The following is a 15096-nucleotide window of genomic DNA, read 5'->3' on the forward strand; positions in this document are numbered from 1 at the left end:
CTAAGGGGCGGGGTTGTAATAGAGGAGAATCTAAGGGGCGGGGTTGTAATGGAGGAGAATCTCTGGGGTGGGGTTGTAATAGAGGAGAATCTAAGGGGCGGGGTTGTAATAGAGGAGAATCTAAGGGGCGGGGTTGTAATGGAGGGGAATCTCTGGGGCGGGTTGTAATAGAGGAGAATCTAAGGGGCGGGGTTGTAATGGAGGGGAATCCCTGGAGTGGGGTTGTAATAGAGGAGAATCTCTGGGGTGGGGTTGTAATAGAGGAGAATCTCTGGGGTGGGGTTGTAATGGAGGGGAATCCCTGGGGTGGGGTTGTAATAGAGGAGAATCTAAGGGGCGGGGTTGTAATAGAGGAGAATCTAAGGGGCGGGGTTGTAATGGAGGGGAATCCCTGGGGTGGGGTTGTAATAGAGGAGAATCTAAGGGGCGGGGTTGTAATAGAGGAGAATCTAAGGGGCGGGGTTGTAATGGAGGGGAATCTCTGGGGTGGGGTTGTAATAGAGGAGAATCTAAGGGGCGGGGTTGTAATAGAGGAGAATCTAAGGGGCGGGGTTGTAATGGAGGGGAATCTCTGGGGCGGGTTGTAATAGAGGAGAATCTAAGGGGCGGGGTTGTAATGGAGGGGAATCCCTGGAGTGGGGTTGTAATAGAGGAGAATCTAAGGGGCGGGGTTGTAATAGAGGAGAATCTAAGGGGCGGGGTTGTAATAGAGGAGAATCTAAGGGGCGGGGTTGTAATGGAGGGGAATCTCTGGGGTGGGGTTGTAATAGAGGAGAATCTAAGGGGCGGGGTTGTAATAGAGGAGAATCTAAGGGGCGGGGTTGTAATGGAGGGGAATCTCTGGGGCGGGTTGTAATAGAGGAGAATCTAAGGGGCGGGGTTGTAATGGAGGGGAATCTCTGGGGCGGGTTGTAATGGAGGGGAATCTAAGGGGCGGGGTTGTAATGGAGGGTTATCCCTGGGGTGGGGTTTTCAAGCGATTGCTGCTCTGTTATCAGCTTACAATAGCAGGCGTGTAAGAACACATCTAGAGTCACTAACTGAGCAAGACTTGGGGAACCAACCCAAGAAAGAAAGGTAGGTGTGAAAAAAAATTTTGGAGTTTCCTGAATATTCTGGGTAGGGTTCATGTCATAGCTCCTTTACAGAAGGGAAATAAGATTTAAGCCATTGATGGGACAATGGAAGTACAAGCGCTGTGATAAATGTTGTCACTATAAAAGCAGGATAATCTATGGATGCTACAAGCAGACTTACACTATGTAAATGATATGCACAGGATATGAATATTTAGCTGATTGGAGAGAGATGAATTTAGGACTCCGTCCTTCTCCCCGGTAAAGTCATTGGGTTTGGTTAAGGGGTCACGGTATTAGCCAATTTATGTTCTTTGATACTTCACTTCACAAACAGGTCTCCGTGCTCTGACCGCGTGTGGATTTAATAGCCGTGCAACACGGAAAAATTAAGTAATTTTAATTATGCCTCCAAGTTATTTACTGCAATTAAGACCATTTATCATATGCAAATTAGTGCAAACGGGTCTCATTAGTTAGTAAATTACTCAATATGAGCCGAACAATGTAGCACTCCAGTTTGTAATGAAAAATCCCTGTAGAGGCGAGCAGGATCAATTAAGCTAATTTGCATATGCAAATATATTCACTTTTGCCATTTTTCTATCTTTAGTTCGGTGATTTGGGATGATTTTCCCTTCCAGGTGCTATTTTGTTCTGCAAATCAGCCCCCGCTGTGAGGATCTGGCGGAGACCTGCCGGGTCCGGCGCGGGAGAGGTGCAAGTGATGCAGGAAGCAGACGCGATTTGGTAGACTCCCTACAGGCTACAAAGGACTGGGGGAGAAATAATGCACCTGGGAGATTCATCTCCCAGAATCCAAGTGAGGTATCATTTTCAAGACAATTTACATAGATACAATCAAATATAACCGCTGACTGAACACATAAGTTATTGCTCCGAATCTGCCGTTTAGGAAAGGCAGCAGATTTCCCACGGATTCAACATGATGGGATATTTATTAATTTTGACTGTCGGAAGAATTTAAAAATGTTCCCTTAAAAAAAAAGTCACCCACATGGGAATTTATCCTACAATTAAAGGACATCTATCACCAAGATGATACATTGTAAACTAAGCACACGGACATACTGGTGTATGTGCCTTCTGGCAGGATCGGCTCTTCTTTTAGCTTCTTATGCCATGGTTTTTTTAAAATTATGCAAATATGCCTGTGGGGCTCCAGGCTACATAAGTGTTAATGGAGCCTGGAGCCCCTCAGGCTCATTTGCATGATTTTTAAAGACTTTTTTTCTTAAAAACAAGGCTATAGGAAGCTTAAAGAAGAGCAGATCTTGCTAGAGGGGCACACATTAGTATGTCAGTGTGCTTGGCTTACAATCCTTCATCCTAGCGGTAGATGTCCTGCCTGAAAATTTTTGCTTTTAGTACTGTAAAATGTCCCTTGTAGGTTGGGTCACACAATCCAATTTTGCCCCCATTAGTGTTCCATATATCTTGTATTTAGAGCTAGTCATTATCCTCTGGGGTGACTCACTTCTTGCTCTGCGTTATTCCATTGGCATCTACCCCTTCTGTATCTTCCTGTTCCCCTCCTGGCTTGATGCCGGGAGGGGAACAATGAAAAGATACAGCCTCCAGATTGTATATTAGGTTTGCTATCTAAGGGGGCAGTAACCTTTATTTCCATACGCCACACAAAGACACACCCCCAGAGGTATATGCCGTCTTGGATAGTATCCGCTAATTCCAGGGGCATAACTATGAGAGGCAGGGCCCCATAGCAGACTTCTGGATCTGGCCCCGCCTCTACTCTTAAAAAAAACATACACACAAAACATATATATATATATATATATATATATATATATATATATATATATATATATATACACACACCCATACTTCCTCACTCATACACATTTACATAATCTTACACACATACACACATTTATACACTCATGCACGTGTAATAATGGTGCACATCCTTTATTCTTTAGAGTGTCCGGTCGGCTGCCTGGGCCCCCTGCCACTGCAGGCCCCAAAGCAGCTGCTGTAGTTACGCCCCTGGCTAATTCTTTGGAAAGCTTTGCAGGGTTATATATTTTGAACAATGTGCCCCATTGTTTTTCTCACGTCCCAGTGTGGTGCCATCACCCAGGAAATCAGCAAGATGTAAATTGGTTGCATAAATTCAGGGAGGTGGAGAGCTCATCACTGAAGTCAAGCTCTCCTTGCCCAGATTGCCTCTTTCACTTCCTGTGTCCATGAGAATCATAACCTGATCTCCTAAAGTCTGGTACATGATGGTACACAGCAGAGGGGTGTTCTAAGGTGGGGAGAGCTTGACTTCAGCGCCTTCTTAATATTATACAACCACTTTAATTCAAAGTACAATCTCCAGATGATGCTATCATACTGGGCCATGACAAAAAAGATAATCTGGAAGGTGTTCATCTGACAACATACTGGCAGTGGTTTGTTAGGTCAATTTCTGTCAGGATCCCTTTAAGGCTATTGAAAACAATGCATATTTTACCAATAATTTTAAAATCTTGTGGATTTGCGATAACTTGTTCATAGAGGGTGTCATCTTGAGAATGGGGCGGAGGAGCGTGGGCACACACCACTGCAATCCCCCATGCAGTACAGCACTTGCTTCAAGCATAGTGCTACTATGAGACCAGCGAGCAGCATTGGGCATGCAAGTAAACAGCATTTTATTTGCCAATTCTGACTGTGGCTCGGGGCCCTGGGGATACTAGATGTGAGTATTCTGCGTGGCACTTCATGCCGTGATAGGACCTAAACTGTGGGGAGTAAAATGGTAAAGAAGTATCTGGAAAGTACAAATAATATTCTTTCAGTGAGGCTTCGACTAAGGCTGCATTCACACTGCCGTTGCCCGCCATACCGTACAGTAGCGGGCAACGGCAGCGCACAGGGAGAGGAGGAGGAGGTGAGCGCAGCTCTCCCCCGCCCCTCTCCATAGGAAGATATGGCGCACGGCGCCATACTACGGAGAAAGATAGGACATGTCCTATCTTTTTCCGGGGTACGGAGAGGTAAGGTGCCGCACGTGTGCTGCACCGTACCGCTCCCGTTGGGCGCCGTGCGGCCATTGCCGTCTATGGGGGACGTATATCAGCCGTATATACGTCCCACATACGTCAGTGTGAATGTAACCATGTTGGTTCAAAACACATGCGCTGATCAATGGTGCCCATCTTGTTTTTAAGGTTTTCGAATAAAGTGATGTTTCATCTTTTCTTTTATGAAGAACATTTTTGTCTTGATGTTGGACAAATCTTCAGCTTTGTCTTGCAGTGAAGGTCGAATCTTGATCCGAAATGTGACAGGGCAATGGCGCCAGAATGTTTTTACAGTTTTCGAATAAAGTGATGTTTTATCATTTCTTTTATCAAGAAAATTTTTGTCTGGATGTTGGAAAAACCTTCAGCTTTGTCTTGCAGTGAAGGTCGAAGGCCGATCCGAAACGCGACTGGGCAATGGCACCAGAATGTTTTTAAAGTTTTCAAATAAAGAGTCGTCTTTTTTGACCCGGATACTGGACAAACCTTCTGCTTTGTCTTGCAGTGAAGGTCGGATGCAAAGTTTAGAGTATAGACTATAGTAGAATAGATTTTGTGACGACTAAGTCCGCAATTACTTGCATTGTTCCACTGATTTTTCTCAATACTGTAATGTGATATCTGTGGATTTACACAGGAGAATTATATAAATGCTCTTACCCCTGTCTTGCTGAACAAAAGAAATCATCTTCTAGATCATGAGAAATGTGCTGGGGTCTGCATGCATTATCCCGTCCAGCCGCTAGGATGGGGTATAAGGATACTCAGTCCTATGAATCCTCCTATTCCTGTCCTCCCAGCGGTGATGGCCGCCTGCGGGACTTTATCAATCACAGGCAGATGCCTGGTTTAAATGTCAGTGCCGGGGCTGCAGCCATCCATTCATCTACCAATTGATCAGAGGTGTCGGTGAAAGAGCGATGCTGAATTAACCCTTTACCGAGCTTAAACCTATTTCACCAAAATTAGATATTCAGAAGAATACAAGCTTTGCAACGCAAACAAGTATATAGATGATGTAGTGTATCATACACTTTCCATAACCGTGCCGGTGATTAATTAGCATCAATTAAATCACCCCTGCCCTGTCCTCACCCCAAACCACCTTCATCCCACAAGAGATCTGGTCTTACCGCAGGAACAAGCGCGGCGCTCACACGTCTCTCCATGCAATCTCATCAAGGATTTAAATTAAGTGTATATCCAAGAGACGGAGGCTTCCAAACAAGAGACTATGCTTTGCTGAAGTGCGGTTGGAGAAAAGTCACAAGAGCGAGGGGGGGGGGGGTTATTGATGTTTAATAAAATGCAAAACTTTATAAGAACACAAAACGCATACAGAATATATTGGTGGGAAATAATAATTTCAAGAGACTGCTATAAAGTGCTCCGATCAGCAGTTATGATGTGAAAATCTTTCTAGTCATTATAGCCTCATTCTCACATGTCCTTAACAAACCATATTTAGAAACCTAAAAGTGGTTCTGGATGCAAAAAAAATATTGATAATGTATGAATACAGAATAGGCCATCAATATCTAATGGGTGGGGTCCGACACCTGTCACTACCAAAGAAAGTGGTTCTGGGCACTTAATTAAAAAAAAAAAGTTAAAAATTAGCAGCTCCGTTCTTTGCGTAGTGGTCAGAGCAGGTTACTGCAGATCAGCTCCAAATTATTTGAATGGCGTGAAGCTGCATTGACTTGGTTATGCCACTACACACAGAACGGAGCCTGGAAAACTCCTCTACGTGTCTGCTGGGTGTATTTTGACAGTCTAAGTGTCCTGGTCAATCTACAATTAGTCTACCTGGACACAAACCTGTGCATTCTGGGCCAATAACAACAGATCCTTTGTTTGCTGCTTGTGTGTCAAGGTATGAGGTTGACTCGGGCGCCGATGATAGCAGAACAGATTGCCCGAGACACCAACATGGGTAGGAATAGGCCCTGCTCTAAAATCTTGGGCTTATAACAAAGGGATGTGGAAAACATGGCCACGTGGATGAGCCCCGAAGAAACGGATAGCACTTGGACAAATTCTATGTTTGAGTGCATGTAGCCCAAGTCTGTTGTAGGCCCATTGTTTGACGTAGACCTAAAAAACAAGTATGCTAATTGCCCCATGCCCATGGGCATAGTTATAAATTTGGTTTTGCACACGTACCAATCTTAATTAACCTGAAGTCAACTCACAAACCAAAACTGATAACTCTGACTACACAGGAAAGCACCACAACCTAGGCACCGCTTCTCACCTCTAGGTGTTGTCTTGTCTAAGATTGACCAAGACACTTAGATGTTCCAGGGACACGTAGCAAACATTGGGGCATGATTTTCATAAGGCATGGGAGTTTTTCAAAGAAGTTTTCAAAAAACTTCTTGCTTCAATTGACGGATGGGTACAACATTACAAATATCTTTCAGGTTATAAATTGTTGTGGAGGCAGTTTATAGGTTCAAGTCAAGTTGTCTTCTCCAAAAACGGAAGTTACATATGAAGTCTTAGGATACCCACTAAATGTAATTCGACAGACCTCGTAGCCACAACCTGATCTCACAGTTCTTCTGGGAAAACATGAGACAATATGAGGCCATTTTTGGCATGGTCCCACCATAAGAAACCAGTTCCGCTCAACCAAAATCCAATCTAGAACAATACTGCTGGATAAATCAAGTGGACACCTAAACGATAGACAATAGAGTCCATATAGTACAAGCAAAGTAACAAACTATAAGGAGGTAAAAACATACTGGCTCTAACATTCATATTGTACGGCTTATGCTAATGGCACACTACAAAAAAAAAGTCTACATCGGTGAAAAAACTGGAAGCTACTGTAGTTATCGTCATAGATTAACCATCTACAAAGTAATTTCTAAGAAATTTAATTATTAATTAAAATTGATAAAAATGCACCAGAAAAGGTAAAACAAAAACAAATCATACTTCAATTTTTTTAAACTTAACCCTAAAAAGGAATAAAAACAACTATCAAAGAAACCATAACCAGGCAGATAAAAACTGGAAAATTTCTTTAACTGTGAAACATCTACATTATAAATTTTATGATCGTTTAGGATTCTGGTAATTATACTTTGATGAAACCCAACAGTGTCCTGTCTATATTTTCAGCATATGACATAAAGAATGTTTTGTACCTGTAGGATGTGACTCCCAAGATGAGACTCAAAGACATCAATGGCCACCGAGCTGGGACTTCTCCTCCTCTGGGATCCTATAACTAAAGAGACATGAAAGGAGTCACACATTTATCATACTATAGAGGGCTCATAGCTACAGCAGATAACACTGGATCGGATGTACTACAGGACTTTCAGCATTGGTTTTTCAGAATTTTCCTTATAGATTCGAAGACATTTAACAATCTCCCACTTACATTACACAAAACAATATAAAATCCGTACTCGTTGTTTACAACTTCTATTGTATTTTACTTTTTGGATATCTTTTACTTTTCGTGTTCGGAAACAAGGATATTTGGAAATGATTTCAGTCCCCTCCAAACTTCCTTGGAGCAAACCAATCTTTTCCCTTCGCAGTGGGCTAAAAATCTGTCCACCGTGCATGAGGCGCAGGCCATAGCCTCTCCTGTGCATTTCATTCTGATATGGACTTACAACTGCTACATGCGCACGAATGTTGTTTTCGTGGATGTCAAGCTGTAGTATGCTGTAGAAAACTCTGAGCAATTCCTATATCTTCCCATGCTTGCAGCCAGTGCCTTTCAATAAAGCTATGGGAACATGAAAAATATGGGTGACTCACATGTCTCATCCAAATTTGGCCTGTATTAGCATATCACTTAGGGTACATACACACACGGTATGCCTGCTGTGCGGGCATACCACCGTGTGCTGGAGAGGAGGAGGAGGTGACCCCTCCTCCCTCCATAGAAAGCAGCAGCTCACGGCCACACACAGACCGAAAGATAGAGCAAACTCAATCTTTTTGCGGTGTGTGGCCCGTATCGGTGCCACACATATATTCCCGCCATGTCGCTATTGCCGTCTATGGGTAAGTACATGCGGCCGCAAATTTGTGGGGAAAAAAAAAGACCATGGATCCATTGTTTGCCGGCTATACAGTGTCTAAGAATGATCAAATATTTTTGGGAATTTATAGTGTAACTTTATTCACTTAAAGGAAACCTACCATCATGGATCTACCTAATAAAGTAGATCTGGTGGCAGGTTCATCTATGGTACAGACCCACAATCCGTTTTTAGCTAACCCTTTAGCTCCCCCGAACATTAGAAATCTTTTATCATATAAATATGCAAATAATCTTACGAGCCTACTAGGGCGTAGAGTAGCCGCGCTGTGGAGAGGGAGCTATAGCTACTCTACGCCCATGCACAGTAGCGCGCCCTTGGATCCGAAGCCGGGGCTACTGTGCAATTGCAGAACTTCAGCTGCTCAGACGAGTGCAGCTATGCGCTGAAGACAGGAGGAGGAGGGATTCAAAAAGCCTACTGGGGCATGGAGTAGCCATATCTCCCGCACCGTGGCTACTCCATGATGTGGCTACTCCATGGCATGGCTACTCCATGTCCCAGTAGCCTCTTTGAATCCCTCCTCCTCCTGTCTTCAGCGCACAGCTGCACTCGTCTGAGCAGCCGAAGTTCTGTGATTGCACAGTAGCTCCGGCTTTGGATCCGAAAGCGCGCAGCGCTTCAACTGAGAAGCCGGAGATATTGTGCATGGGCGTGGTATAGCTTAAGCTCCCGCTCCACAGTGTGGCTACTCCACCCCAGCCTCGTAAGATAATTTGCATATTTATATGATAAAAGATTTCTAATGTTCGGGGGCGCTAAAGGATAAACTAAAAACCGGATTGGGCTGCTGTACCATAGATGAACCTGCCACCGGATCTACTTTATTAGGTAGATCGGTAATAGTAAGTTTCCTTTAATAATAAGAAAACAAAGCAATTTCTATAAAAGACTTGAGCCATATGCATCAGCCGGGCAGTGTAACCAGTGTCTACGGTCATCCTCCTCCATGTAGTCCTGAAGACAGGTAATTGAATATTGGCTTGCGGTTGAAAGTCCATGTAATCCAGTAAATGAACATCGGGCCCTCGGCAGCCACCATTGTTCAGTAATTTAATATCCATGTGGTGAGTCTTCTACATCAACCGTCCTTCAGCGATTGATTATCTGTGTCGTGAGGCTCTGGCAGCGGGATCGGAGCGCTCGGCTCTCTATTTGCGGATTTTAGGCCGTTTTTTAAATGCCAGGAGAAGCTCGGGAGGGTTGGACCTTGGGAGAAGCAAAGGCGAGCGGTTCATTCCATATTACTCTAAATTCAACGTGACACCTGAGTGCCATGGTGCCAAGTCCTGATTAACGAGGTGTAATTAACCTGCTCGTCGCGAGATACCGAAATTAAAATTAGTTCATTAAAAGTTTTTTTTCAAATTTTTTTTTCCTTTTAATTAAAAAACTACAGTAAAACAAATCCGTCTCCAACTCATCCAATTTACTTGGTTATCAAATTATCATTTGGAAAGAAGAAGAAATCTGATTATAAGCTCATCAGTGACGAGGGGGGGTCACGACGCCGCATGTCCTTAGCCAGTACCAGTCGAGACAAGTTGTAGGCCAAACACGTTGAGTGTTAGCGGCATGGGTTTTCAGACGTTACATGCGGCTGCCTTGGAAGACTCTGGATGCTTTCATGAAATGACTACGGCTTGGAAATACAAGACTGCGGCTTACAGCCGAGATTTCGTTGTCTTGTCAGTCACAAATCTCAGTCTAATCATTCATGATATTATGCGGTGTAGGAGGAGAACATCAGCGCTTGGTGGAAGGATGATTCTGCCTGTGTCAAAACAAATGTGGTGATGCTAAATACCAGCGGGATCACAGAATGTGTAAGTGTTCAAAGAGATGGAGAGGTCCATGATGATTTTCTGTGCATGTTCCTTACCCAGACATTGCTGTGTATCCATGTACTGTGACATCACTGTGTATTATTCCTATACTGTGACATCACTGTGTGTATTATCCCTGTACTGTGACATCACTGTGTGTATTATCCCTGTACTGTGACATCACTGTGTGTATTATCCCTGTACTGTGACATCACTGTGTGTATTATCCCTGTACTGTGACATCACTGTGTGTATTATCCCTGTACTGTGACATCGCTGTGTGTATTATCCCTGTGCTGTGACATCGCTGTGTGTATTATCTCTGTACTGTGACATCACTGTGTGTATTATCCCTGTACTGTGACATCACTGTGTGTATTATCCCTGTACTGTGACATCACTGTGTGTATTATCCCTGTACTGTGACATCACTGTGTGTATTATGTCTGTACTGTGACATCACTGTGTATTATCCCTGTACTGTGACATCACTGTGTGTATTATCCCTGTACTGTGACATCACTGTGTATTATCCCTGTACTGTGACATCACTGTGTGTATTATCTCTGTACTGTGACATCACTGTGTGTATTATCTCTGTACTGTGACATCACTGTGTGTATTATCCCTGTACTGTGACATCACTGTGTGGATTATCCCTGTACCGTGACATCACTGTGTGGATTATCTCTGTACTGTGACATCACTGTGTGGATTATCTCTGTACTGTAACATCACTGTGTGTATTATGTCTGTACTGTGACATCACTGTGTGTATTATGTCTGTACTGTGACATCACTGTGTGTATTAAGTCTGTACTGTGACATCACTGTGTGTATTATGTTTGTACTGTGACATCACTGTGTGTATTATGTCTGTACTGTGACATCACTGTGTGGATTATCCCTGTACCGTGACATCACTGTGTGGATTATCTCTGCACTGTGACAACACTGTGTGGATTATCTCTGTACTGTAACATCACTGTGTATATTATCTCTGTACAGTGACATCACTGTGTATATTATCCCAGTACTGTGACGTCACTGTGTGTATTATCCCAGTACTGTGACGTCACTGTGTGTATTATCCCTGTACTGTGACATCACTGTGTATTATCCCTGTACTGTGACATCACTGTGTATTATCCCTGTACTGTGACATCACTGTGTGTATTATCCCTGTACTGTGACATCACTGTGTGTATAATTCCTGTACTGTGACATCACTGTGTGTATTATCCCTGTACTGTGACATCACTGTGTGTATTATCCCTGTACTGTGACATCACTGTGTGTATTATCCCTGTACTGTGACATCACTGTGTGTATTATCCCTGTACTGTGACATCACTGTGTATTATTCCTGTACTGTGACATATTATATTTCATGGACCTTATTATGTGCATGTTGTAGACTATTATAACGCTATTGTACTTGGTGCTTCGGTAAAATTATGGGATACGCCCCTTGCTAGAGTACAAATAATTTCGGTGTATGGTACACAGGAAGTGTAAACATGAGCCATAGTAAGGGCTATCCTCATCACTCTCCGGGGATACACCGCCCCTCCTGCACTATGACCTTGTCACTATGACCTTGATCTCAGAAGCTGGGCTTCAGCCACTGGTGGGCCACCAGCATGCATTTCATATGCAGATGAGATCTGATATATGCAGATCGGATGCATTATATGCAAATGTGAATCATTCAGATGTAAATTGTCTGCCCTGAAGCATGTTGACTGTGTGAAAGAGCCAGTGTGTGTATCTGTCAGCCAGCGCCAGTCACACACAGAACCTGACGGAGAGATCAGAACTGCTCGGCCCATCTACTCCCAGACCGGACCGTGTAATCCTGGCCCTTCTGTCCAATCCGACTGTTCTGCAGGAATACATGACTTATTATATTAGTATGTTCACAGCTATTGGATCAATTGCCTCAACAGAAAATTCTCCAACACCTGCAGAAATTTTTTTTTAGATATTGTCATGGATTGGTCAAAATTAAAAGAAAAATTTGTGTTCTCAAGATTCTTTGAGCAAATTCTTAAGAAAAGGCTTATCTGCTGCAGTCTCCTGGACAATCGCTGTCCATCCCAATCCAGTACTGACATGTGACCACTGCAGCCTATGGCTTGAATGCAGGACATATCATTGTAATTTGTAAATTTGTAATATTGCAGATAGCATATTATATACAATCTGCTCAGCTCCTCCTGCTCTATAACATAGCTCCTCCTGCAGTTACAACATTGGGGCACATTTACTAAGGGTCCGTGGAGCGCATTTGCGTCGGGTTTCCGGATGATTTCCGTTTTGCACCGAATTGCCCCGGGATTTTTGCGCATCGGCGCCGGCTTGCACGCGACAAAAATTGGGAGGGGGTGGTGGTCGGACAACCTAACAGATTCGGACAACGCGAAAGATTTAACATTTAGAATTATGTCGTAAGACACGCACTTACGAGCACCGGGAAGAAGAAGGTGAACTCCGTCAGACCTCGGCGGGGTAGCGAAGGATACAGGAACTCAGGCGCACAATCTTCATGAATCACGCTGGACTTCATCCTCGTTGGACTGCCCGAATCTGGGATCACGACAGGACCCGGTAAGTAAATTTGCCCCAATGGGGCTCATTTACTAAGGATCCGCGGACCACATTTTCGTCGGATTTCCGCATTTAAAAGGGGGTTTTGTTGCACGCGATCGGATTGTGACGGCTTGCATGCAACATAAATCCGGGGGGGGCACACGTCGGACAACACGACTGATTCCGACAAACTGCGGAATTTAAAAAGGAAATTGTGTCGCAAGATCAGCACTCACATGCACCGGGAAGAAGATGGTGAACTCCGGCGGACTTCAGTGGGGGAAGCAACACATGCAGGAAATTGGACGCACGATCTTAGTGAATCCACGTCGGACAACACACGGTGGGGTTCGCAACAGGATGGGTAAGTAAATGTGCCCCATTGTGTACAATCTACTCAGCTCCTCCTACTCTATAACATTCTTCCTGTGTATACAACATTATGTACAATCTACTCAGCTCCTCCTGCTGTATAACGTGCTGCCTGCAGATTACAATGCATTTTCCTGGCAACAGGTTTGACATAAAGTCTTATAGCACTCGCATTGAATTCCATAAATCCAGAAAAAAATCTGCAGAACTTCCTCCCGCATGACTTCACGTAGAGCTTCAGCATGTCTCTTTGTATTACCCACAAACCTCTCGGTGTCATCCAAAAAAAAAAAATCTCTTTGAATTGTGTGTACTTTATTTCTCTGGCAACTTTTATGTTTCCAGAACTTTTTCTACACCAGGTTTTTCTTTTGCGCGGTGCCAGCCCTCCACGATGCCCTTGTCCTCGTTGGAGGTAGAAGCCATGGGACTATGGCAGAACTAGTATCCTATAAAGAGAACAAGGCTCGTTCAGGAGTGTGAGAGCCCCATCACATTACCCGGATCAGCCACCACCCCCCGCCGCTTCCCTCCACATGGAGCATCTCCCTATGAATGGGAAAGATGTTTAGCTCTTGAAGTTACTAAGCAACTTGTTCTGCCCTCACAGTACACAAGTGTGGGGCGGCCTGGAGACCGGGAAAGGAATTCAGAAAGGGGGTGCAGTGTCGTCATCCAAAAAGTATGCAAGCACATGTAACCTTTCTGCTCCGGGCTAACAATTAGCAAAAGCACTCGAGAGAAAAAGCTTACCCCATCAGTATATCTGACAATGAGAACATCAGGATTTCAATGTGTGATATTGTGCGCCACAGACAATAGACAATTTACTTAGGAACTGCAGAAGGACTGCGGGAAAAAGCAACAACTTCAAAGCTAAAAGTATGTCTTTTATTTTGCTGAAATGGCTAGAAACATGGTTGGTTTTAGGAAGCCGACAATGGAAACGTTAATGAAATCATGGAATCTCAGACTGAAACGTAGCTAAACTATTGTGTAGTTTCTGTGTCCAGATTTTAGGAAATGATGTTTAATGCATATGTGTTGATCATCTCCATAACGTATAATTGAACATTCAGAAAGTTTAACTTAAAAAAATGAAATAAATCAGTAGTACGGATGATAATGCTAAATTTTGTAATATATTTTAGTAAAGTAAAATCTCCCCCCCCCTTTCTTCTTGTATAAATCAGCTTTCCATCCTGAGAGCTGATACATAAGGAGAAGCTGATAAAGAGTCTAATTACCTAACTCCTTACAGTAACTGAATAGTCTTACAGAGATGAATTAAATGTTTCAACATGCATTAAAAGGGTTGGCCACTTTTTAATAAATCTCTTCCATTAGGCATTTCTATGTACATTAGTCTTTACTTCCTTTGATGGCTTCAGCCTTTCCCTGTTGTCAACATGCTGCCATCTGTATACACACATAGATGCCCTCTCTCTCTCCAACTTTATGGCATCTCCCACTGTATCTTTCTTATCACAGTCCATCCTCAATGACAGAGGCAGAAAGAGGGGAAAGGGAGTGAGCAGGACGAGTCATAACTCCCCTGCTACAGCTCGTCCTATTCATCACAGCTCATCTAAACAAAGAAGCATAGAGAGTCTGCAGGCAGTACAAAAGTAAGTATCAGGACTGCTGAATCACGTGATGAACATTCACAAGGCAGCAAAGGCATATGAGCAACTTATGTAAAAGAGCAGCCAACCCCTTTAATCTTTAGCTTCCTCTCCTTATCTATCTGCTGTTTCTCTTTGCAGAAACACTTCTCACTGCAGTAAAAGAGAAAATTATATGTATTTATATGAGAAAATCTGGTCTATGGTGTGCGTTGGCCATTCACTATGTTTACATACAGGAATTACAGAAACCCGTCAAAGTTTTAGAATTAATGGGGGAGTTTTTTATTCCTTCAGGCATGAAAAATATCCTCGTCCCCGCCAGTTCGAACAAGTGCAGGACGAAAAATGGTCTGGGCAGCCGCTTTTACTATGGTTTACACTGGGACCTGTTTTAGACCAGAGCCTCTCAGCAGATCCGGACGCCGGAGCGTTGGACGGGGCATTTTAAGGCTGGAGTTTAAAATCCCAGTCTT

General features: G+C 43.6%; 1 protein-coding gene across 7 annotated transcripts in view; it reads right to left on the reverse strand.

Annotated features, from left to right (window-relative positions):
- NPAS3 (neuronal PAS domain protein 3) overlaps positions 1 to 15096 on the reverse strand; it is a 322632-nt gene that overhangs the window by 116056 nt on the left and 191480 nt on the right. For all 7 annotated transcript variants that reach the window (XM_072115376.1, XM_072115375.1, XM_072115374.1 and 4 more), the window contains one exon: positions 7291 to 7373. In XM_072115376.1, coding sequence (XP_071971477.1) covers positions 7291 to 7373 — 83 coding nt within the window. The remainder of the gene's footprint in view (positions 1 to 7290; positions 7374 to 15096) is intronic.

This window comes from Engystomops pustulosus, chromosome 7 (genome assembly GCF_040894005.1).
Source record: "Engystomops pustulosus chromosome 7, aEngPut4.maternal, whole genome shotgun sequence".
Lineage (NCBI taxonomy): Eukaryota > Metazoa > Chordata > Amphibia > Anura > Leptodactylidae > Engystomops > Engystomops pustulosus.